This window comes from Aulonocara sp. 'chitande type north' Nkhata Bay, linkage group LG14, assembly GCF_057382095.1.
Source record: "Aulonocara sp. 'chitande type north' Nkhata Bay isolate Kocher_YH1m ecotype deep benthic linkage group LG14, A_spYH_male_GT1.1, whole genome shotgun sequence".
Lineage (NCBI taxonomy): Eukaryota > Metazoa > Chordata > Actinopteri > Cichliformes > Cichlidae > Aulonocara > Aulonocara sp. 'chitande type north' Nkhata Bay.
Window position 1 is genome coordinate 41,970,356 of NC_141357.1, and position 22,286 is coordinate 41,992,641.

Genomic DNA, 22,286 nt, shown 5'->3' on the forward strand with positions numbered 1-22,286 from the left:
GTCTTACATATTTGTTTAATATGTGCGTTGAAGGACATGTCCTGGTCAAAAATGACTCCAAGGTTCCTCACAGTGTTACTGGAGGCCAAGGTAATGCCATCCAGAGTAAGAATCTGCTTAGATACCATATTTCTAAGATTTTCAGGGCCGAGTACAATAACCTCAGTTTGATCTGAATTAAGAAGCAGAAAGTTAGTGGCCATCCAGGTCTTTATGTCTTTAAGACATTCCTGCAGTTTAACTAATTGGTGTGTGTTATCTGGCTTCATGGACAGATAGAGCTGGGTGTCATCTGCATAGCAGTGTAAATGTATGCTATGTCTTCTAATGATGCTGCCTAAGGGAAGCATGTATAATGTAAACAGAATTGGTCCTAGCACTGAACCCTGTGGAACTCCATAATTAACCTCAGTGTGTGAAGAGGACTCTCCATTTACATGCACAAACTGGAGTCTATTAGATAGATATGATACAAACCACTGCAGCACAGTACCTGTAATACCTACAGCATGTTCTAATCGCTCTAATAGGATATTATGGTCGACAGTATCGAACGCTGCACTGAGGTCTAGCAGGACAAGCACAGAGATGAGTCCACTGTCAGAGGCCATAAGAAGATCATTTGTAACCTTCACTAAAGCTGTTTCTGTGCTGTGATGAGCTCTGAAACCTGACTGAAACTCTTCAAATAAACCTCTGCAGATGATCTGTTAGCTGTTTGACAACTACTCTTTCAAGGATGTTTGATATGAAAGGAAGGTTGGAGATTGGCCTATAATTAGCTAAGACTGCTGGGTCTAGAGATGCTTTTTGAGTAAAGGTTTAAAGCTGTGACCCTAAAAGGCCTGTAGACCATAACAGCAAACATAGAGTTGTTCTTATTTTCTTCAATCAGTGATGAATAGTAAGATGGTCTGGCTTTGTGGAGGGCTTTCTTATAAAGCACAAAATAATTTTTCCAGGCTAAACGATGATCTTCTAAATCAGAGTTATACCAGCGAGTCAAGCACCATGAATGAGATAATCATCTCTGTAGGAGCAGAGTTTCTTTAACTGCTCTATGTCGTGTTGAAGATAAGAGCAGAGGAATCACTTCCTCAATCTTAGTTACAGCTGATCACAGTCTGCACACAAAACCTGCTCACAGAGCCGACAGCTCTACAGCCCCCTGCTGAATTCCACCTTAACCCCCGACTACGTTCATTTCTCTGTCAAACTTGCTGAGATAGAGTGTAAGCAACAGCACATGGCTTTTTCATTCGCTCCGTTTCCCCCTGACTGTGTTTCTTTGTATCTGTGTGTGTATTAGTATTATAATCATGTTACTGTGGCAGCTGAAGCTTCGCTTAGCGCTGCACAAAATCAGGCAGAGCTGCAGTCTGACTTTTACAAACACTTGGGATAGAAATGTGGCTCATTCTGATTCGCTGTCATTTCCCAGCCTGTAGTTCACAGGAATTTTTTGTTTTTAATTATATTTATGGCAAACACCTAAAATGACTCAAAAAGAATTATTACAGAAAGACTAGATTGTTTCGGTTAATTGGTTACTTCCATCCCTGAGTAATGCTGAACTGTAACAACCACAGAAAAGACAATAAAAAAGAAAACATGAAAAGTTTTAGAGGCTCTTAGACTGTTAGCTATGTACATTAAATATTAATATCAGTCACTTATATTTATAATATTTCAAGCAGCTAAAACAGCTCGTTTACAGTACATGTGAGATAGAAAAGGATTATTTTGAACTGTCTTTCATACAAAGTTACTCTCGCGGAGCCCAAGAACACACACGGAGCTGCAGATAAAGCCACGTCTGAATTAATTAAAGGAAACTAAATCACATGTGATATCATATAAAAACTGGATAATAGGCTGCGTACCCAACCCTGTTACACACCGGAATAAAAACACATCATTCCAAGCACGAACCTCGGAAAGTGACCTGCTGTAAAACACAGCTATGTGCTGCAGATTGGATGTTAAGTATATTATGAGACTATTTTATCCAAAAGAAAGTCTGTTTGTCATCTGCACGGAGAAGGACTCACTAACCTCACGAGCTGACGCAAGTAGCCTGAATGTCCGTCACTGCCGTTTTTACAAATATGAATATTTACAGTTTCCAAATTCGAGTGACAGATGAAAGAGGCGCACGTGTCAGGAAGGGCATCCGAACCACAATGTGCGGCGCTTTCCTGTGAAGTCATGTTTTTAAAGTATTTTTTGGAGTATTTAGGCAAATTTATTTATGTTAAAGTAGTTTCATTAATAACCCACCTACTGATGAATGTAATGATGCGAGTGCTGAGCTGATGCAGATCAGGACTGATTGATTATCAGCCGAGCAGCTGACTGACTGTAAGACGACGGTCTCTCCTCACAGAGACAAACACACTAGTCCTGCCACTTCGATGGAGCCGAAGCACATCCTCACTCGCTCCCTCCTGCCTCGTAAAGTTGGAGGAAGTGATGCGTCCTCTCAATTTCCTTGAGAAAGATGTGGAGATGAAGCATCTCTTCTCTGTCTCACACAGGTGGAGGTGGCAGCCCTCCCGCTCACAGCCTCATGCAGACTTTGCACTTTGCAATGCTCCTCCTCTGCTCTTGGTCATTGGTCAGCATCGCCGGGTCGGTCAGGGTGGTCAGCCAGAAACTGTACATGTTGGCGAAGAAGTGGCAGGTTCCACGAGGCCCCTGACACTCCACGAACGGCTGGGCCTTGTATGCTTTCAGACAGCTACCTGATGATGTCAGAGGCTGGCCGCCACCTTCATCACCTGCGCCTGTATGCTATTAGACACATGGGAAATTACATCATCATCTGCACAGAGCTCACATTTCAGAGGATTGTTGTATTATTACGACTGGTAAGTTTAGTCTAAATTTCAGCGAAGTTTAAGAGTTTAACTCTGGTTTACATAAGTAAAGTTTAATGTAGCTTAGACTTAGGTTTTAGTCTACACAGTAGCACCAGTAACAGCAGTAGCAACGTAGTTTAATAATCTGGCACCACTGCAGTACTCACCATGACGAAGGAGTATCCGTCCCACAGTTCTGTCCAGTTTTCGGGACACTCCACAGACTGTCTGGACTGGCTGTGCACTGCGATGGGTAGGGATGGGGCTTCACACACCACACAGCGGCTGATGTAGTTTTGGATGCTGGGTCCACTCACGTGTTCACGTGGGACAGGCTCCATCGTCGTTAGCCAATAGGATTTATCATTACGACTGGCGTAAGAGCAGGTACGCTTGTTACATGGAGCGAAGGGCAAGGTGGAAAAGACACGCATGCACGACCCCGGCTGACCTGGAAATACACGCAACACATTTCAATTATTCCCAAACACATCCAGCAGAGAAACAAATCCGGTCGTTCAGTCTGACGTCACTAGCCGTGTCTGGGCCTAAACTCCGCTGCAGGTCCATATATCAAACGATCACTATGGCATTACTGAGAGTTAAAAACTGTCTAAAGTCTTTCATCTTTAATAAAATGATCAGCGTTCTGCTCTACCAGGTGTAACAACTGAGTTTAACATCCAGGCATCCATGAAAACGGAATTTATGACATTTAACGGAGTTAGAAGTTAGCGGGGAGTTAGCTCGCTAGCTTCTATCTAAATACAATATAGCATGTCCTGCCTGCGGGGTTTTGGAAACAAATTCAAACGTACAGCTCTGTTTGTCATGGTCCTGGGCCGTGTTGGCCCAGTATTCTTAGTTCTCTTGTATTTTTGTATTCAGTTCCCTGTTTAGGTTCTGTTTCCTGAGTTGCCCTGTTATGTTGTTCCCTGTGTGCTTTCCCTTTGTGACTCTCACCCCCTGTGTGCCCCTCTATGTATTCATGAGCCCTTGTCCCCTTTCGTGTTTTATTCCATGTTTTCCCCAGCCTGTTATGTCTGTGTTCTCCCCGTGCTCTCTCCTCCTGTCTGAACCTCTGTGTACTTCCTGTTTGACTCTGCCCGTCTCCCGTCAGTGTTATGTTCACCCCGCCCTGTCCCGTTATGGTTATCTGTGTCAGCTGTGTTCCCCGTGTGTTCCCACTTTCCTCGTTAACCCTCTGTGTATTTCTGTCTGCGTCTCCCTCTGTTCGGCGTCGCGTTCTCCCTCATGTTGTGTGTTATTCTCCCCGTGGTTCCTGGTTTACTTTATGTTTAGCTTTTCCAGTTTAGTTTAGTACTGTTTTTGTGTTCCACTTTTTGCCAGCATTAAAGCTGTGTTTTTGAGTTTATCCCCGTGTCTGTGAGTCTGCATCTTGGGTCCTTCTCCTGCCTGCCACACAACGTATCATGACACTGTTATCACTTCCAGCATAAATGAAGACAGAAAACTAAACAGCAGTGACGTTTGTAGGGTTACTGAAGTTGGGCTAGCTGCTATATAATGATGTGCTACGTGACCGCTAGCGACACAGCTATGTTAGCATAATATAAACAAGCTAACTTTTTTTCCACTCGATAAAAGTTAACGTGAGTGTTCTCGGTGGTCAGAAACAAATGTAATCGCATGGCAGGATGCTGTAAAAGGACCAAACTTCAGCCAGGAGAACAACTGAGATAATCCATCCACAATACGAGGTTAGTCATTCATATACTGCTGCATGGGCTGGGCTGTAGTTACATCCTAAGGTTTTAAAAACTGAGCTTAAATAAATGATTAGCGGTAATAAAAGCCGAGGGAGGTCAACAGTGATCACTGACTGTTTTAGGAGCTTTTTGAGATCAAATAGAAGAAAATGCAAAACATTAAACATGTTAACAACACAAAAGCCATATTAAACGCAGACTACTTTAGACCCGGAAGTAGGATTCGTCACGTCATCACTTAACGACCGGATTGTGAGCGTCCAGCTATCAGGTAATCAAGAGGAGAAAGAAAAAAAAAAAAAGGTAATCAAGAGGAGATTCTGGCCGATCGCTGAACCTCAGATTCTGGAGAACTGATATAGATCAGAGGGGTTCTTTGAGCCATCCCACATCAGTGTCGTGGACTTGGCTTTAACAAGCAGATTATGAAGAATAGGAACCTCAGAGAGCCTCAGGGGAAGGAGACCCAGGGCAGATCCAGTATACCTCTGAGACCACAGACATCTTTGGGAGATGGTGGTTGATCTGAACAAGGAGACCTCTGACTGTTGTTGACATTTGACCTTCACAAAACTTTCAGCCGTTTGTTGGCAGGTATATCTATTGTGGAGATTATCACAGTGTAGATAAGTGGAATTACTGGAATTCTTAGCTAACGATATCTATAACATGAGTTAGCATGGGATTTGTTAGCATGTGGTTAAAGTGTGTGTGGATGATATAGATGTTAGGCATGTAAAGCTATAGCTTTGTAATTCTATATATCCCATTAGACCTCGAAACACATGATCTTCAAGAACAAACTAAAGGACAAAACTCTGCACTATCTTTCTGCCCGACGAAGGAGATGTTGATGTCCCAACATGTGACAACAAAACACCCACTTAAACTCTTTTTTTGGAAGTTGTTTCACACTTATTTTTAAATCTTAATAAACCAATGTGATCCTAGAAACAAATTAATTCCAAACTAATGCAACATATTTGGTTCAAATGGCCTCGATAAAGTTAAGCTGGTGTTCATTCCCTTATCCTGGTCTAATGAGATGTTTGAGGAGAAACTGTTTACTGGGCCAAAGGTGAGTCACAAGAAAGTAACGCCTGGGAACATCCTGCACTGAGCGGTTCTGGAATAAGAGTTTGCTGTGGGATTTATAAATATGTACTTACCCAAGTCCTGAGTGTGTGCCCGCTCCTGGCCTTCCAGATACAGCAGACTGAATCCTTCCCACAGGGTGTTCATGTTGCCTGGACACCTGGGAGTGTTTGCACTTTGACTGTGCATCACCAACAAGCCCAAGTTCAGTTCTTTGGTTGGTCCGTGAGAACCCTTTTCACCTTCTGGACCACGGTTACCTACGACCCAAAGACCATAACAGTAAGTGATGTTACAAACGCCCGTGTCCACACTTTGGCTTTTGCTTAGTTGAGCCTATCTAGAAGCTACAACAGCTCTGTGGTGTTGTTGGCAGTCAAAGCAGATTTGAGCTGGTCTTGTTGGTTATGACAGTCCGAGTAGGTTCTCAGTCATCCAGGTGATGGCAGTTTAAGGAGCTTGGAAAGAAAGCGACTGGCCTTCTTTAACACAGCCCCAGTTCCTGAATCATGTTGTTCTTGGTTTTAGACCAGCAAAGGTTCCTTAAACTGCTTCAGTAGAAATGTGGTAAAAGTCAGACAGGGAGAGGTCTCACCTTTCTGTCCCACTACTCCACTCTCTCCTGGCAGGCCTGGCTCTCCTTTGTCTCCTTTTAGACCAGGGGCTCCATCGCAGCCTTTACATCCCTGAGGTCCATAATCTCCCTTATCACCTGAAACAGGTCATCAAGCATCACAACAGTCAGCTACACTGACATTAGATCTGATGTTAGGAGTAATTTGACATCAGAAGGTTTTATTTTGAAACCTCACCTCCAGGAAGCTAGTCTTTATAATGATTACTTTTTGGGATGACTACAGTCAAATCTAACAATCAGAGGTTTTTGTAAGATAAGATTCTGATATGATTATGAGAGTTCTGCCCTTTCTCACCTTTAGGACCACATGGGCCTTGTTCTCCATTCAGGCCAGGATGTCCAAATTGACCAGTTGAGCCAGTTTCTCCAGGAGGACCCTTTGGAGGTGATATGAGTTCAGGATCTAAGGTGTCACCCTTTTCCCCTTTTGGTCCATGATCTCCAGGAGATCCAGGAAGTCCTGGAGATCCACAGTGACCAGGAACACCCTTACAACCTCGAGGGCCAGGTATTCCCAACAAACCACTATCGCCTCTCATACCTGATCACACAAATTCACAGACGTGTTATCTAAGTGAGCATGACATAAAAAATACACAACAGCTCTGTAGTACCCAGTGTGTTTCCATCCAAAAGTTTCTATCTGTTGACATTCAGTTTTTTCAGCCCTCAGAATTACCACAATGACCCTTTACCTTCATGTGGGGAGCACAAAAACCGAGCTATGCATTAATCTCTGTGTAATGACACCTTTTCACTCAGAGCTGCACGTGGATGTTTAAGCCACTGTTGTCTGTTCAGTCTTTCAAGTTCTTTCGTAATATGATGCTGTGTTTTGGATTTCAGTTTAAACTTGTAGCTTGACCGCGGGCCACGATTTTTTAGGGATGTCATCACTTCTGGTAAGAAATCCATTTTAAAATTATTTTATTTTATTTTAGTTTAAAGGACCATTACCTTAAAATTATGTTTGTCTCTGTCACGGCTGCACAGCAGTCGTGTGGTGAATTGAGAAAAGGATCCAAGATGCAGGCACTGACTGGGGTGCGAGTGAAAATTTATTTGCAGAGGTGATAAAGTGACAAAACAGGAAGAGCAGAGCGGGGAGTAAACCAACCTAAACTGGGAAAACTAAAGAACAAAACTTAAACCAGACACTCACGGGAGGAGGAGCGAAATGCACAAAGAGAGATGGCAGAGAGACGCAGAATGAATACCAGGTAACAGAATAATGCAGACTGACATGGAGTTAAACAGACGACGCGACAGAGAGCACAGGAAAACACAGGGCTTAAATACACGGGGAGTAATCAGGGAATGGGCCACAGGAGGGAGACACAGCTGGGAGCAATAAGGCTAACGAGACAGGGGAGAGGTAAAACTGAACACACTGACATGAGACATGAACTTTCAGAATAAAACAGGAAACTAACAGACACAGAGAACCAGACCGGACACTGAACTTGACAGGCAGACTCATGAGCAGACACAATAACACCATGGACAGACAGAGGGAACACAGAGAAGTGGAAGCAGGCAGGCAAAGAACAGAAACCTAACAAATGGCAAAATCACAACAGAATACACACTCGGAATGAACAAAAGCATAAGGAACACAAAACACTGAGTCCTCAGACTCAGGACCATGACAGTCTCAAACACAAGAACTATTCTAAATAACAACAGTTGTGTTGTAAAGATTCAAATAACGGTAACAGTATAACTGCCTTCTTTGTCATGGTCCTGGGTGCTTTGGCCCACCTTTTGGGCTTAATGTTTTTTGAGTTATAATGTGTTAGTTGTCTGTTATTTAGTATCAAGTTTATCTTTGTATTTGTTATTATGTTTAGTTAGATTTGAGTCCATGTTGACTGGTCGAGGTGTCTCGTCTCCTTCCTGTTTACATGTTTCCCTCCCTGTGGTTGGTTCCATGTCTCCCGTGTCTGCATGCTTGTATGTTTCTCCAGCCTGTCATGTCTAGCTCGTGTTGCCACAGTCTACATCTCACTATGTTTCCTGTTTTATTTTGACAGTCCGCGTTCCATGTTCAGTGTGTTTATTTTTGCTTCCCCTGTGTCGTCCTGTTCATTTGTGTCAGCTGTTTCCCATGCGTTTCCACTTCCCTTGTTACTCATCTGTGTATTTAAGTCCTCTGTCTCCATCTGTTCACTGTTGAGTTCTCTGTTTCACGTTCATGGTTCGTGTCGTCAGCACTTTCAGGTTTCATTTTTTAGTTTTTCCCAGTTTAGGTTTTGTTAGTTCTTGTTCTGTTAATGTTGTTGCTTATTTTCTTTATTGTGGCAGTTTCATCGGCCACGTCCTGTGCGTTCTGCTTTTGTGTTCACATCCCACCGGCTACCCGGCCGTAACATTCTTGGCCAAACACGATGAAGTTAGAAAGCTACATTCAGAGTTTAGGTCCTTTTCTTGGTTCTTTGTTGTAGTTTTTAAGCACAAACTGAAAAAGAGGATAAAATGCATCCACTGGTGGTTTTCTCAGCATCACAGTGTTTTAAAGTTTGGATAAAGTCTGAATTTATCATTTCAGCAGAAATGCAACACTCAGAATTTTGTTGTTGAAGGACTGACAAAAGATGACTTACAGCTCCACACCAACGAGTAGAAATGCTATGATCTCCACAAACAGTTATCAGTTGTCCCTTTGTAACCCAACCATCATCTGTCATCTAATGAAGATCACTTTTAGTTGTTTTTTTCAGTAATAGGGTCAATCAAGATATTCACTTAATAATATACCAGCTAATGTATTCCCACACCGCACACGTTCATGTAACCCACAACTGAGATCTGTCAGGTTGTCAAGTGAATTGTGACCAACAGAATAAGTGTCAGCATCATTTTTGTTGTGTTGTTTTTGTTGGACTCTAACCTTTCTGTCCTGGGTATCCAGTGCAACCTTGTGTTCCTATATGTCCTGGGCATCCTCTTGGTCCCTTTGGCCCTTGGAATCCCACGTTACCATTGTCCCCAATATCCCCACGAATTGGAGGGTTTTGACCAGGATCCCCGATCTCACCAAGACTCCCTGAAACATCAGTCCCGTGTCAGAGGTCATCCAGCATGATCTGTCACTTAAATTTAAATAAAACTGAATATTAACTAGGGCTAAGAAGCATTTTAGCCACTGAATGAGTATAATTTCATAAACTAGAAGATGTTACCTTTCAAATCTCTTACATGCATTTAGGCCGTATAAATCTTCTGTTACAAAATGCCAAAAACATGAAAATTGCTGGATAATCGTGAACCTTTCTATAACCTATTAAGAAATGTTTAGGTTATAATGACATGGCTGATTTTAAAAAGTTAGTCTCAAGTCTGACCTGGCTCTCCATCTTGGCCTGGACAGCCAGGATCTCCACAGGGCCCTTTGATAGGAGTTTTGCAGTCTGGTCCAAGTTTACCTGGAGGTCCACATTTACCTGGAGGCCCTACAATAGCACAGAGAGGCGTATAACTGACCAAGAATAAAGGATAAGGTAGGATTTTTAGATTTACATATTCAGCAATTCAGCAAGAGATCATCATATTGGTACAGACCTTTGGTTCCGACGGGGCCTTTGTATCCTGGTGGTCCAGGTTGAGATGTGCCGCAAAGACCTTGATGCCCTGGAGGACCTTTATCTCCTGGTGGACCCAAGGAACCTTCAACACCTGGAAAGCCCCGACCTGAAAAAACAGACCAAATGAAAATGTGTTATAGAATTTATAGAAAGTAATTTTAAGATCTATGAGGAGAATTAATGTCTCATAATCATTAGTAAGTTCACAATAACAACAGCTATATTCTGCTCTGCAGGTGGACCTTTGGTCAAGATCTCTAAAACAAAATCTGTACCTTTCTGAACTAAACCCAGTCAGAATTTTGAACCCCAACTCTGCCAGGATAAGTTAATTTTTTTACACAACTTTATAGATTTAATCTAATAATATACCAGACGACATTACAACAACACGAACATGCAGAACTTTTCTTAGTGTTCTTAGAAATGTGAAGCGAGAGGCTCCAGTGGCCATCATTGATCCAGAGCCCAGAGCAGGAAACACTGAAGGAAACGTGAAACTGTTGGCTAAGAATAAACAGATTTGGTGAAATTATAATTCACATTGACAGCAGCGACACCTGGTTGCCTGAACCAGAACTTACCAACAATAATATGTAATCGTGTGTAACTTTGCCAAAACAATGTAGTTTTCTCTGGCCCCCTCCCCAATCAGACCAGGAGTGACATGTTTAGCCGCATGTTCTCCTTAAATTGCTGGCTGTCTGAGTGGTGTCCCAGAAACGATGTGGGCTTCATAGATAATTGGCAAACCTTCTGGAGGAAACCTGGTCTTGTTAGGAGAGACGGCCTCCATCCCACTTTGGATGGAGCAGCTCTCATTTCTAGAAATATGGACAAATTTATTAAACCCCCCAAAATATGACTATCCAGAGTTGGGACCAGGAAGCAGAGTTGCAGTCTTACACGCCTCTCTGCAGCTTCTCTCCTCCTGCTACCCCCCCAAAAACCCATCTCCATAGAGACTGTGTCAGCTCCCAAACAGACAAAAAACAAACTAAAAACCAGCAACAAACAACTTAAACATAAACAATTACAAAGAAAGAACAATACAGTATCCACATCTGAACCAAAGAGTAAAACAGTGAAAATATTAAACATTGGGTCTCTCTTTTCTAAATCCGTATCAGAAAACTATTTAATAATTGATCAAGATATTGATTTAGAAGAGCTAGCAGAGAACTGGTTACTACGGGAGGAAAATGTTACTTTAAATGAGAATAATAATAATAATAATGAGAATAATAACTGTTAAAATGCTCAACGGACCTGCCCAAGAGGAGAAGTGGCAGCAATCTTGCTCTCCAGTTTATTAACCTCCTAGTACCTGGCATCCACATATGTGCACATCACACGTAGGGTTGACTCTTAGCCTTGGTTACCCTAGCTGGAGACCAGTTTTATCCTTTGTTATCTATCATTCACCTGGGCCTTACTCAGAGTTTCTGTTGAATGCGACGCTCAGCTCAGGTAAAATAAATATTGTGGGTGATTTTAACACCCATGTAAATGTTGAAAACGACCACCTCAACAACATTTTTTTATTCAGCTTGACCCAGCTGTCTTTGAATGGATCTCTAATTATAGGCTGATCTGTGATCATCTGCAGAGGAATGCTTTCATTTATGGGGGTGGGGGGTACGGGGACCATTTTAGGGAAAAAACAAAGTAATGTCACATATTGCATTATTGCATTGTAAAGAAAAATGTTCTGTGTAAAATGTTAATATATTACTTTGTTGGAGTATGAAACACACCAGTTAGTTAAATTGCAGGATTGTCTGGATTCTTCCTCTGGATGGCATTACCTCGGCCTCCAGTAACACTGTGAGGAACCTTGGAGTCATTTTTGACCAGGACATGTCCTTCAACGCACATATTAAACAAATATGTAAGACTGCTTTCTTCCATTTGTGCAACATCTCTAAAGTTAGAAATATCCTGTCTCAGAGTGACGCTGAAAAACTAGTTCATGCATTTATTACTTCCAGGCTGGACGACTGTAACTCATTATTATCAGGAAGTCCTAAAAACTCCCTGAAAAGCCTTCAGCTGATCCAGAATGCTGCAGCAAGAGTCCTGACAGGGACTAGAAAGAGAGAGCAGATTTCTCCTGTTTTGGCTTCCTGTTAAATCCAGAATTCAAAATCCTGCTCCTCACATACAAGGTCTTAAATAATCAGGCCCCATCTTATCTTAATGACCTTGTAGCACCATATCACCCTATTAGAGCACTTCGCTCTCGCTCTGCAGGCCTACTTGTTGTTCCTAGAGTATTTAAAAGTAGAATGGGAGGCAGAGCCTTCAGTTTTCAGGCCCCTCTTCTGTGGAACCAGCTTCCAGTTTGGATTCAGGAGACAGACACTATCTCTACTTTCAAGATTAGGCTTCAAACTTTCCTTTTTGCTAAAGCATATAGTTAGGGCTGGACCAGGTGACCCTGAATCCTCCCTTAGTTATGCTGCAATAGACGTAGGCTGCCGGGGATTCCCATGATGCATTGAGTTTTTCCTTTCCAGTCACCTTTCTCACTCACTATGTATTAACAGACCTCTCTGCACTGAATCATATCTGTTATTAATCTCTGTCTCTCTTCCACAGCATGTCTTTATCCTGTCTTCCTTCTCGCACCTGAGCCTGGTTCTGCCGGAGGTTTCTTCCTGTTAAAAGGGAGTTTTTCCTTCCCACTGTTGCCAAAGTGCTCCTCATAGGGGGTCATATGATTGTTGGGTTTTTCTCTGTATGTGTTATTGTAGGGTCGACATTACTACCTTAATATAAAGACCTTGAGGCGACTGTTGTTGTGATTTGGCGCTATATAAATAAAATTGAATTGGTGTGTGTGTGTGTGTGTGTGTGTGTGTGTGTGTGTGTGTGTGTGTGTGTGTGTGTGTGTGTGTGTGTGTGTGTGTGTGTACACCTGTACCTCTGGTCCCAGTGGCCCCCTTCTCTCCTTTCAGTCCGTCCAGTCCATGAAGTCCCAGCGGTCCAGGAGGACCTGGCACAACAAAACCAAACCATCTCACACACTGTTTCTGCAGATCTGAGGGACCCACAATGTCTGTGGATATTTCTTTTTGTTTCCTCTTTTTTTGCTACAGTCAGTACTAGAGATGGACCGATCCGATATTACGTATCGGTATCGGTCCGATACTGACCTAAATTACTGGATCGGATATCGGAGAAAAATAAAAAATGTAATCCGATCCATTAAATATCACGAAAGCACCTCACAAAACTTGCAATACGCCGTAACTCAACTCAGAACGTTAGCACGTTGGAGCAGTATGCATCACGTGATAGAGCAGCTGTGGCATGCGGGACCTGTCGGTGGTCTGGATAGCATTTGGAGCTTCGCTAGCAACCCGGCATTTCATCTCCGACAAAGTTATCCCCGAGAGAAGTAAAGCAAGTGTGTAAGTCCATCTCTGAATGTTTGTAAAGCATTCCTGCGTTAAGCTTAACGAGCGATATATGGAGCGACTGCCTCTCCTGCTGCTACTTCAATCATGAAACTGCTTAACGATCAGCTGATCAGCTTTTCTGTCGTGAGTCCGTGTCTCTTGTTTGTTTTTGGCCCACTTTGCACCAGGGGCCCGTTCTTCGTACCTCGCTAAGTAGGTTAGCCGGATTAGATTGTTGACGATTTCGCGTGATCCTGGATCAGTCGGTTCCCCGAAGCTCATCCGGGACTTGCTGTCATAGCAACAGAGCCGTAAGCGTAAACCTGCTCGGGAGCAGGTTCACTTTATGTAAACAGGATTAGATCGCGGCCACGCAGGTATGTCCGCTTCATCTATACGAAAGCAACAGCGATATTTTACCACTGTTTCACCATAAATAAATATTATCAATGTAACTAAAGACAATGCAGCACTTGATCCTTTTATTGATGTCACACAGATACATACAGGTCATTTCCTAAAAAAGGGAAATGTACTATTAACATTCTATTACATGTATGTGATTATTACAGATGTAATTCATATTTCAGAGTAGTAATTGTAAATTACTTCGTGTAATCAAGATGAGAGACCACGGCTATAAAAGCGAAGGTGGATTTGGGAAGCCTGTCGCAGCCATGTCCTGTCCGTATACGCGACCAACCCATTGCGGAAGGTGCAAGATTGATAAGGAGAGTCCTCAGAATTCAGCGTATATTGCGGGATAGACAGGATCCTTTAGCTCAGCGCGACAGTGTGCTCATAGAGAGATATCGATATTCCCGTGAGGGTATTATTCACTTAACCAACTTGTTGACGAGGGGGTGCAGGACCACCACCTGTCTTTTTTTCCTCTGCCCTTTTCTTGGTTGCTGTTATGAACAAACTAACAGAGTATTACAGGCCAGTATTACCTTGCCAAGAGACGCAAAGCAATCTAAGAGATAAATATTACCATTCTGTAGAATACTCCTGTATTCCACTTTTACTTGTTCCCATGTTCTTGTGGGTCCTGTTGTGGCTCTAATGTGAAAGGGGATATAATATAACATATTATAATATAATATAATGCCATATGATATTGGACAATATAGTGTCATATGATAGATCTACCCTACCGCCTACTGGTGTTGGCCAGAGGGGCCGATGGTGCGATATGGCAGCCTGGCTACAACCGTAGCTGCCTCCACCAGTGTGTGAATGTGGGAGTGAATGAATAGTGGTATCGTAAAGCGCTTTGGGTGCCTTGGAAAGCGCTATATAAACCCAATCCATTATTATTATTATTATTAAATTACCTACGAGTTTGATTTGTCAGCAACTTTCTGCCAGCCCTCTCTCCTTGCTTTTGCAGCCTTTGCAGTGTTCTCTTGCGTTTTAATTAAACTCTGAAACTCCTGTAATCCCTCACTCATGAGTTCTTGCTCTGCTGCCGGAAAATACCGAGCACGCCCCTTCGACATTTTCGCCGACCAATCAGCGGGTTGCCGATCAATGTTTCTACTATCGATGCGTAGCCCCTTTTACGACACCCAGTGATGTCACATTCCTGCGTCCAGCTGTAGTAATCGTCAACAGCAGGTGTGTTCGGGGAACCGGATTAGCGAGCTCACGGTTAGCGCGATGATTTGATCTTGGATGTGTCATTTGATCTTGGATGTAGTAAGCGACGTACGAAGAACGGGCCCCAGAAAGAGGAAACCAGCGGCTGAACAACAGCAGCACGTTTAAGCTTAATCAGCTGTTGTTAGAATGTATTTAATATTACTTTCTACACCAGGATCTTTTTCTACGTAGCTGACGCTGGTAACTGTGCAGGGGCGGATCTAGCAAAGTTTAGCCAGGGGGGCCGATAGGGCATGAACAGGGAAAAGGGGGCACAAAGACATACTTTTCTTTCTTATCCTCATTTAAAATGTCTAGCTTTTAATAAATAATTATCTGACACCCAAAGTTTTAATTTGATGCAAAATGAATAGAAGTCCATTACTGTATATAGTGACTATTAAGTCTAATATATATACCCTAGTAAGCTATAGTACTTTTTCCTTTGGGAAGGTACCATCTGTGCAGTCTGCAATTTTGTTGAAGAAAGATGTTGAATCTATTTAATATTTCTTGAAAAATAATTGATTTCTGTGCATTTTTTTTCACACTGCATCAAATTAAGGTTGATTACGTCGATTAAGCATCATGAGGTGGAGCGTGAGGGGTGGTTCCCTATTTTTTATTTATTTATTTTTGTTGTTGCTGGGAGTTGGAACCCTATTAGTTAGGTTGCTTAATATTTATGCTAAGTACTCTTTAAAATACCAGAATAGGGAGGATGGTGTAGGTTTAAGTTTATTAGATTGATCAGTATTGCTGAACTATGAAACATTTTTTTTGCATACAGGTATAACAGAATAGCTTTAGTGTAGTTGTTGTTTTTAACTTGAGTATGAACTTATACAAAATGCAGCAAGATATTTAAAAAACAGTTTTGTTGATTAAAAAACACTATATCGGATTCATATCGGTATCGGCAGATATCCAAATTTATGATATCGGTATCGGTATCGGACATAAAAAAGTGGTATCGTGCCATCTCTAGTCAGTACAATTCGTGCAAAACTCTCTAAAATGCTGTATCTAAATTCATTGTTCTTGTGTTTTTAAAATACCTGTAGCACATTTAGAAACAAAAATGTTCTTTCTTTGCTGTTAGAAAAAGCCCGCCTAACAACCTACAGAGCCTCGTGAAACTAGCCTGATACTTATTTTTCTGCTGCAGAGGAACAGCTCGTTGGAGTTTCTATAGTGAAGAGCTGAAGGTGGCTGGAGTTTGGTGACTTCATGCTCCACATGCCTTAACCTCCTAGGACCTGGCGTCCACATATGTGGACATCACACTTTGGCTTATTTACACCAAAATATTCAATTTTGGTGTAAATAAGTTCAGATCTAACAGCTGAACACACCCGTGGTCTTTCTACAATAGACATCAAATATTGTCCCACATCTGTAGCAGAAGGTCCCATGATGGTGGCTTGCAGGTTGTTTTGCTTTCACTCTTCTGTCCAGTTCATCCCAAACCAGCTCGATAAAACAGCCCCAGACCGTCACTCTTCCTCCTCCATGCTCCATGCTACACACTGGTACCATCCTTTCACCTACTCGACAGCGTACAAAGATCCTGCGTGATGAACCAAAGATTTCATATTTGATTCATCAGTCCATAAAACCTTCTTCCAGCCTTCAGTAGTCTAATCGTGGCCCAGACAGCCTCTTTGTCTCATTCTGACGTCTGGCTTTCTTTCTGGAGCTCGTCCCGTCAAACCTGCAGCTCGAAGTCTTCTCTTCACAGCTGAAACTGAGACTTGCTCACTACGACCACTATTTAGCTTCTTGAAGCTGTTGTCCTGTGAGCCGCCGTCACACAGCTGTTAACTCTCAGAAACGTGTGTCTGATTCATTCGTGTCTGTGGGTCTGCAGACCTCTTCCTGTCAGTTTGTTTCTGAGCCTTTGATGCTGAAGGAAACTGGACTCGCTGACACCTTGACTTTCTTTGCAGTCTCTCTGTAGGACAGACCTGCATTTCTATGATGGTCTGTCTCTCTTGTTAATTTCCTTTTTCTCACCGTTTTTGTAGCATCACACTACTTTCTGCAGTACAGTACTGTTCAGCTGATGCTGACGAGTGAATGCTACCACAGTGTGTCCAGCACTGCTTTATGCAGACAGAGGGGGCTGTAGCTGGAGTTAGTTGGTAGCATCAGCTTTCAAGACTTGATCAACCTCCATAATTCTGAAATGTACATCATTTTTCAGCTTTGGGTAACCTTCGTTTTTTTTTTAACCTCTGGCAGTTCACCACTTTTCCCTTCGTACCATTTCAAGCTAAAGCTAAAGCTAAAGCTGAAGAAAGACTTGATTTACAGCTGAAATTTGATCTGAACAGTCTCTATCTCGACCTCTGAAGCGCCGAATCAGCAACCTGACGCATGTTAAAAAAACTAAAGGCTCCAGATTAACCGTCCTTTAATCCTCGTTACTTGAAATTGTAAAGTAACTGACTTTAAAGTAGGTTCTAACCTTTGAGTCCTCGGTAGCCTTCGTGTCCTGGAGGACCATCACCCCCACTTTTACCTTCAATACCTGGAGTACCTGGTTGACCCCTGGGACCTGGGGGCCCAATCACACCTGACAGAGAAAACAGTTTTAATAAGGTCATGGATAACCAATGAGTTATACACTCTTTATCACTGAAAATACATCTATGTACCTCCAGGACCGATGTTTCCATGGTGTCCTTTCTCTCCTTTGGATCCTTTCTCTCCTGGAGCCCCAGTAAAACCCAACCCTCCCGGATCTCCAGGAGATCCAGGAGGTCCTGAGAGGAAGAGAAACAGGAATTAACACCTGATTCATTCTCCTGTTTTTTTCCTTACTCTGGTTACTTTTAACTCAAACATCAAACTTCACGCTGCACAGCCAGAAACAGATCATCACCTAGGTGCCCCTTGTCTCCACGAGGCCCCCTTTCTCCATTTGGACCAGGGCAACCAACAGACTCCCCTTTATTACCTGAAACACAAGCACACTCTTCACTACAGCCTGCACAACAAAGGAACACATGAAAAACATTACCATGACTGGGTGACCTTGTACCTTTGGGACCTTTACATCCTGGGGGACCAGGCTCACCAGGTTTCCCTGAGCATCCTTTGTCACCCTGCAATCGCAAAATTAACAGATCAATATTTCCTGCAACTCTTTCTGAACATTTTTTGAGCAAATCAAAGTCTTAAACTGAAAAGCTTACTGTGCACCACTTCAAGGACCACTTCAAGGCAAAGAGTGCTCTTTTTGCTAATTTCCCAAGTATTTATTGTAAACTAAATGGCCTTTTCAGTCATTTGCTACCCCAAACAATAGAGTTTAACTATAAAGTTATTTGCTGGAATGTTAGCAGTAATGTAGGCACTGTACTGGACCACAGGAGGAGAACCGAGGCCTGAGGTAAAGCTTTTGATTTACCAGATTTATCTTCACCTATGATTGTGAGCAGCTCAGAAACATAAATACGTAAACATAAAAAATCATTTAAAAACAGTTTCCTCCTGGCTGGGCTTGAATATCCTGAGTCGCAGCTGAGAGCATCCAAACATTCTGTTTCTTTCATACAGAAGAAAAAGTTGCTGTAGTTGACTTTTTATCCATGTTATTATCCTCTTAGGTGACCCTGGTTGGCCCAGATGGCAGCATGGCTTGGGCCCTAAATCATCAATGTATACGAGAAACATCTGGATATCTGGTTCTTTAATAAAAAGGCGAAGGTACAAACAGCCTAAGGATGTTAACCATGACTCCCGAGGTGCAAGTACACAGCAAGTCTGATGAATGACTACAAAATGCTTTCACATGCACCACAAATGGCGATCGAGATAAAGGGCAGCTTCTGCAACTTTCTTCATCAAGCTTTTAATTTGGGTCAGTCGAGTGATGTCTTCAGCTGCCTTACTGGATCTCCAACGCTTCCGGGAAAGCCACAGTATCCTTCAAACCCCTTCAGTCCCGGGAGTCCCGCAGGCCCCTGTTTGCCACAGGGTCCAGGGGGCCCGGGGGGTCCTACAATGCCCGGGGGTCCGTCGCACCCTGGATGCCCTGGCTTGCCTGCTGCTCCCTGCATACCTTTGCTTCCTGTAGTGAAAAAAAATGTTGGAAATCAGAAAGTTCAGTGCGGACAAAGTCGATCTGTCACACAGAACCTCCAAAGCATCGTGGGAAATGAAGATTCCACGCTCTTTATTGAGATAAGTAAAGAATTAACCGATACCCAACGTGTTTTGGTTTCTGTCCATAATTTCCTCCTTCATAACAACTGCACTAAGAGTTCTTTATTAACTGGACCTCTGGACTGTTTGAGCTGACGGAGCCTTTTGGGGGATTTTTTAAATCCAATTATCCGACCAATAATATGGCTGTTGTGCACTTAATTGTACTAACCGACCATCCAAGAAGTCTGAGCTCCAGTTTTGGTGAGTGGCATCTATGTCTAACTCTAAGTCTTTCAGGTGACCTTCCACTTTCTGATCAATTAGTGCTTAATCCAGGCCACGATACTGCCGCTTGGCAACAAAGTATCATTCTGACCTCGAGGTCCAGTAAATCCAACAGTGGAGGGATGTCCTGGGTCTCCTGTCTTTCCTTTAATGCGGATGTAGTTGGTTGGTCCTGGAGGGCCTGTTGGACCTTGAAAGCCTGCAGGGGACACGCGGGAAATGTTTTAAAAAGGTGAGCTCGAATTAGCTGGATCGTCAACATCCATGTTTCCTCATAAATGACAGGAAGTCTCACTTAATGCATGTTTACAGTAATAGCAGTAATCTTTAGGAACACAGTAACAGTGCTGTGGTAGAATTGTGGCAATTGGTTGTAATGTTACTGTAAAGATATGTGGTAATGGTACTGCAGTAGCATTGTAGTGTATCACTCTGTATCAGTCTACCCTTCTGTCCTTTTGGCCCTTCGATTCCTTGACCACCATCTCGTCCGTTGAACCCTCTCTCTCCAGTCATGCCTGGATCTCCGGGGACACCAGGCTCTCCAGGGTTCCCAGGCACCCCCTCCCAGCCCCGGGGTCCAGTCAGACCTTAAACATGTCAAAATTTGTCTCGTGATCATGTTTTATTCAATAAGACTTGGAACTAGAGCCTGAGGCCATAAGCATAATATTTAGTGAGGTCATAGATCAAATGAGCAGGATCTTTACGATCTTTTTAAACCTGTGATGAAATCGTACATGTATAAAACAAGTGTCTTAATCAGTCTGTGGTTAGGATATATGTACGACTCACCTTTTGGACCACCAGTGCCCTGAAGTCCCGAGCTTCCATTGAGTCCAGGGGGGCCCTGACAACCAGGCTTTCCACGGACACCTGGAAGTCCTGATGCACCCACAGAGCCTTTGCGGCCAATTCCTTCAGAACCAACGCTGCCGATCTCCCCTTTATCCCCAAAAATACCTGAAAGTGATGACATCATAGTCAGAACTTACTGGAACTACTGTGATAAAAAACATTTGTCAAAGATAAAAAGCAAAATAACCAAAGAAACTAAAGTTAAGTGAAACCTAATAACATTAAAAGCTGCCGGGTGAATAAAGTGAGCTTGTTTACCTTGGGCTCCAATAGATCCCGGAAAGCCCGACTGGCCCATGGTACCAGGTTTTCCTGGATCACATCGGTTCGATGTGGGTCCTGAGCAGCCAGTTATACCGGGGGCTCCATCATCTCCTTTCTGACCCTTTGCTCCACGACATCCATGGAGACCACCGATGCCTGTACAAAAACAAGAAAAGATTCAAGTGTCCTTTCTTTAACTCAGCATCATCCACCAGTTGTAATTTGGGTTTTGCAAACAGCTGAAGAGTTTATACAAATGGCTGGATGCTAACTGAACCTTAACCAAAATGCACTGGTGAGCTAAAAATGCTGTTATCAAGACTGGTGCTTTTATTCTAAACATGGTAGGGATATGTTTACACGCAGTAAAACCACAGCATAGTTTATCTCGCTATCTTGTACACAGAAAATTGTGATGCAAAACAGAAATTACAAAGTAAATGGACCTCCCAGAGCACGATGTCATGGATCAGTACAATTAGCCGGAGATGTAAATCACCTGGTAGACCATGTTGGCCGGGGTCGCCAGGCACTCCTTTGGGTCCTTGAGGGCCCCGTGTCCCTGGAAAGCCAATAGAGCCTGGGAGCCCAAAAGCAGAGTCTCCTGTTGGTCCGCTGAGACCTGCAGAGCCTCGAAGTCCCGGAGAGCCTGGTGCACATAAAGTTAAACAGTCTGGAAACAGCTCATAATGGTTTGGGTTTAAAGTCCAAACCTTCTGCCACCACAGAGGTAAGTAACAGAGTAAGGAATTGTAGATTAGGATGCTTATCACAGTCACGACTTAGACTTTACTGGGTGCAACTTAAAACGAGCACTTTTTAAAAGTTAGAAACTAGACAGAAACACGGAGCCAGCAGGGCATCACTGATTTTTACAACTGATTCAATTCTGAATCACAAGTTCTCGATTCAATTAAGTTTTAACTCAGACATAAATATTATTATTAGAAAGATTTATCAGCACACATCCATGTTTCATATCTGTGTATAAACCAAAGCTGACACTGAGACTTCATCAGAGGTGTGAGCATCACAGCAGGTGTAACTGAGGATCCAACAGAGAAACATGAAGCAGGTTTTCCTGTTCTGGCTTTTTATAGCAGAAAACCTTAAAAATATTCTGCAGTCGATCAAAAACTGAAGCAAACCATGAATCAACATGTGAACATGACCTGATGAGGTTTGATTACAGACACAGCTGAGCAGTCATTTGTTTCCATTCGTTCAGTTTGAACAGCAGAGACGAGGCTTTGCTGTCAGAGGCCGACAGCACTGAACACAGCAGCAGACTGGTGGCTAATAAACAGAGAATAATGCAGGAAGCAGAGATTTGATGGTAAACTGGTCTCTGAGTGCTGAGAGAGAGAGAGCTGTGCAGGAAGTACAGCAGCCAAAGTCAGAGGGAGCTCATGAGCATGGTTATCAAACGTGAAGCGCAGTTTGATCTTCTTTTGCTGCTGGTTCAGTCAGTGTTGGTCAGAGTGACGAAACCTGCAGCTTCAGGATCTGTGAGCCGTCGACTCTCAGCGCCGACGGCGTCTGTGGACGATCCACGCTCTGCGTTTACATCTTTGTGCAGAATCCGTTTATCTGCTTCTCTTTTTAGCCGTTTTATCTGTTGTTGAAATAGTTTTGTGAGCTTCAAGATGAGATGCTGCCACTTCTGGCAAAATACATTTATATTTAAAAATCAATTCAGGATTTAATGAATTGATATTTATTCACCTTATTCACACTAAAATCGAGAATTTGAATGGGGAAATCGATCT

The 22,286-nt window shown here is 42.9% G+C and overlaps 1 protein-coding gene across 1 annotated transcript in view; it reads right to left on the reverse strand.

Annotated features, from left to right (window-relative positions):
• Positions 1-548: 548 nt before the first annotated feature.
• col4a4 (collagen, type IV, alpha 4) overlaps positions 549-22,286 on the reverse strand; it is a 56,695-nt gene continuing 34,957 nt past the window's right edge. Inside the window, exons 29-47 of the mRNA XM_086262661.1 lie at positions 21,017-21,166; positions 20,512-20,673; positions 20,191-20,358; positions 19,842-19,985; positions 19,487-19,594; positions 18,855-19,033; positions 18,002-18,065; positions 17,843-17,917; positions 17,616-17,723; positions 17,426-17,533; positions 12,834-12,905; positions 9,885-10,013; positions 9,668-9,775; positions 9,214-9,369; positions 6,619-6,864; positions 6,282-6,398; positions 5,761-5,946; positions 3,029-3,312; positions 549-2,793 (exon numbers count right to left, since the gene is read on the reverse strand). Of these exons, the coding sequence (XP_086118787.1) occupies positions 2,560-2,793; positions 3,029-3,312; positions 5,761-5,946; positions 6,282-6,398; positions 6,619-6,864; positions 9,214-9,369; positions 9,668-9,775; positions 9,885-10,013; positions 12,834-12,905; positions 17,426-17,533; positions 17,616-17,723; positions 17,843-17,917; positions 18,002-18,065; positions 18,855-19,033; positions 19,487-19,594; positions 19,842-19,985; positions 20,191-20,358; positions 20,512-20,673; positions 21,017-21,166 (2,798 nt within the window). The 3' untranslated portion in view covers positions 549-2,559. The remainder of the gene's footprint in view (positions 2,794-3,028; positions 3,313-5,760; positions 5,947-6,281; positions 6,399-6,618; positions 6,865-9,213; positions 9,370-9,667; positions 9,776-9,884; positions 10,014-12,833; positions 12,906-17,425; positions 17,534-17,615; positions 17,724-17,842; positions 17,918-18,001; positions 18,066-18,854; positions 19,034-19,486; positions 19,595-19,841; positions 19,986-20,190; positions 20,359-20,511; positions 20,674-21,016; positions 21,167-22,286) is intronic.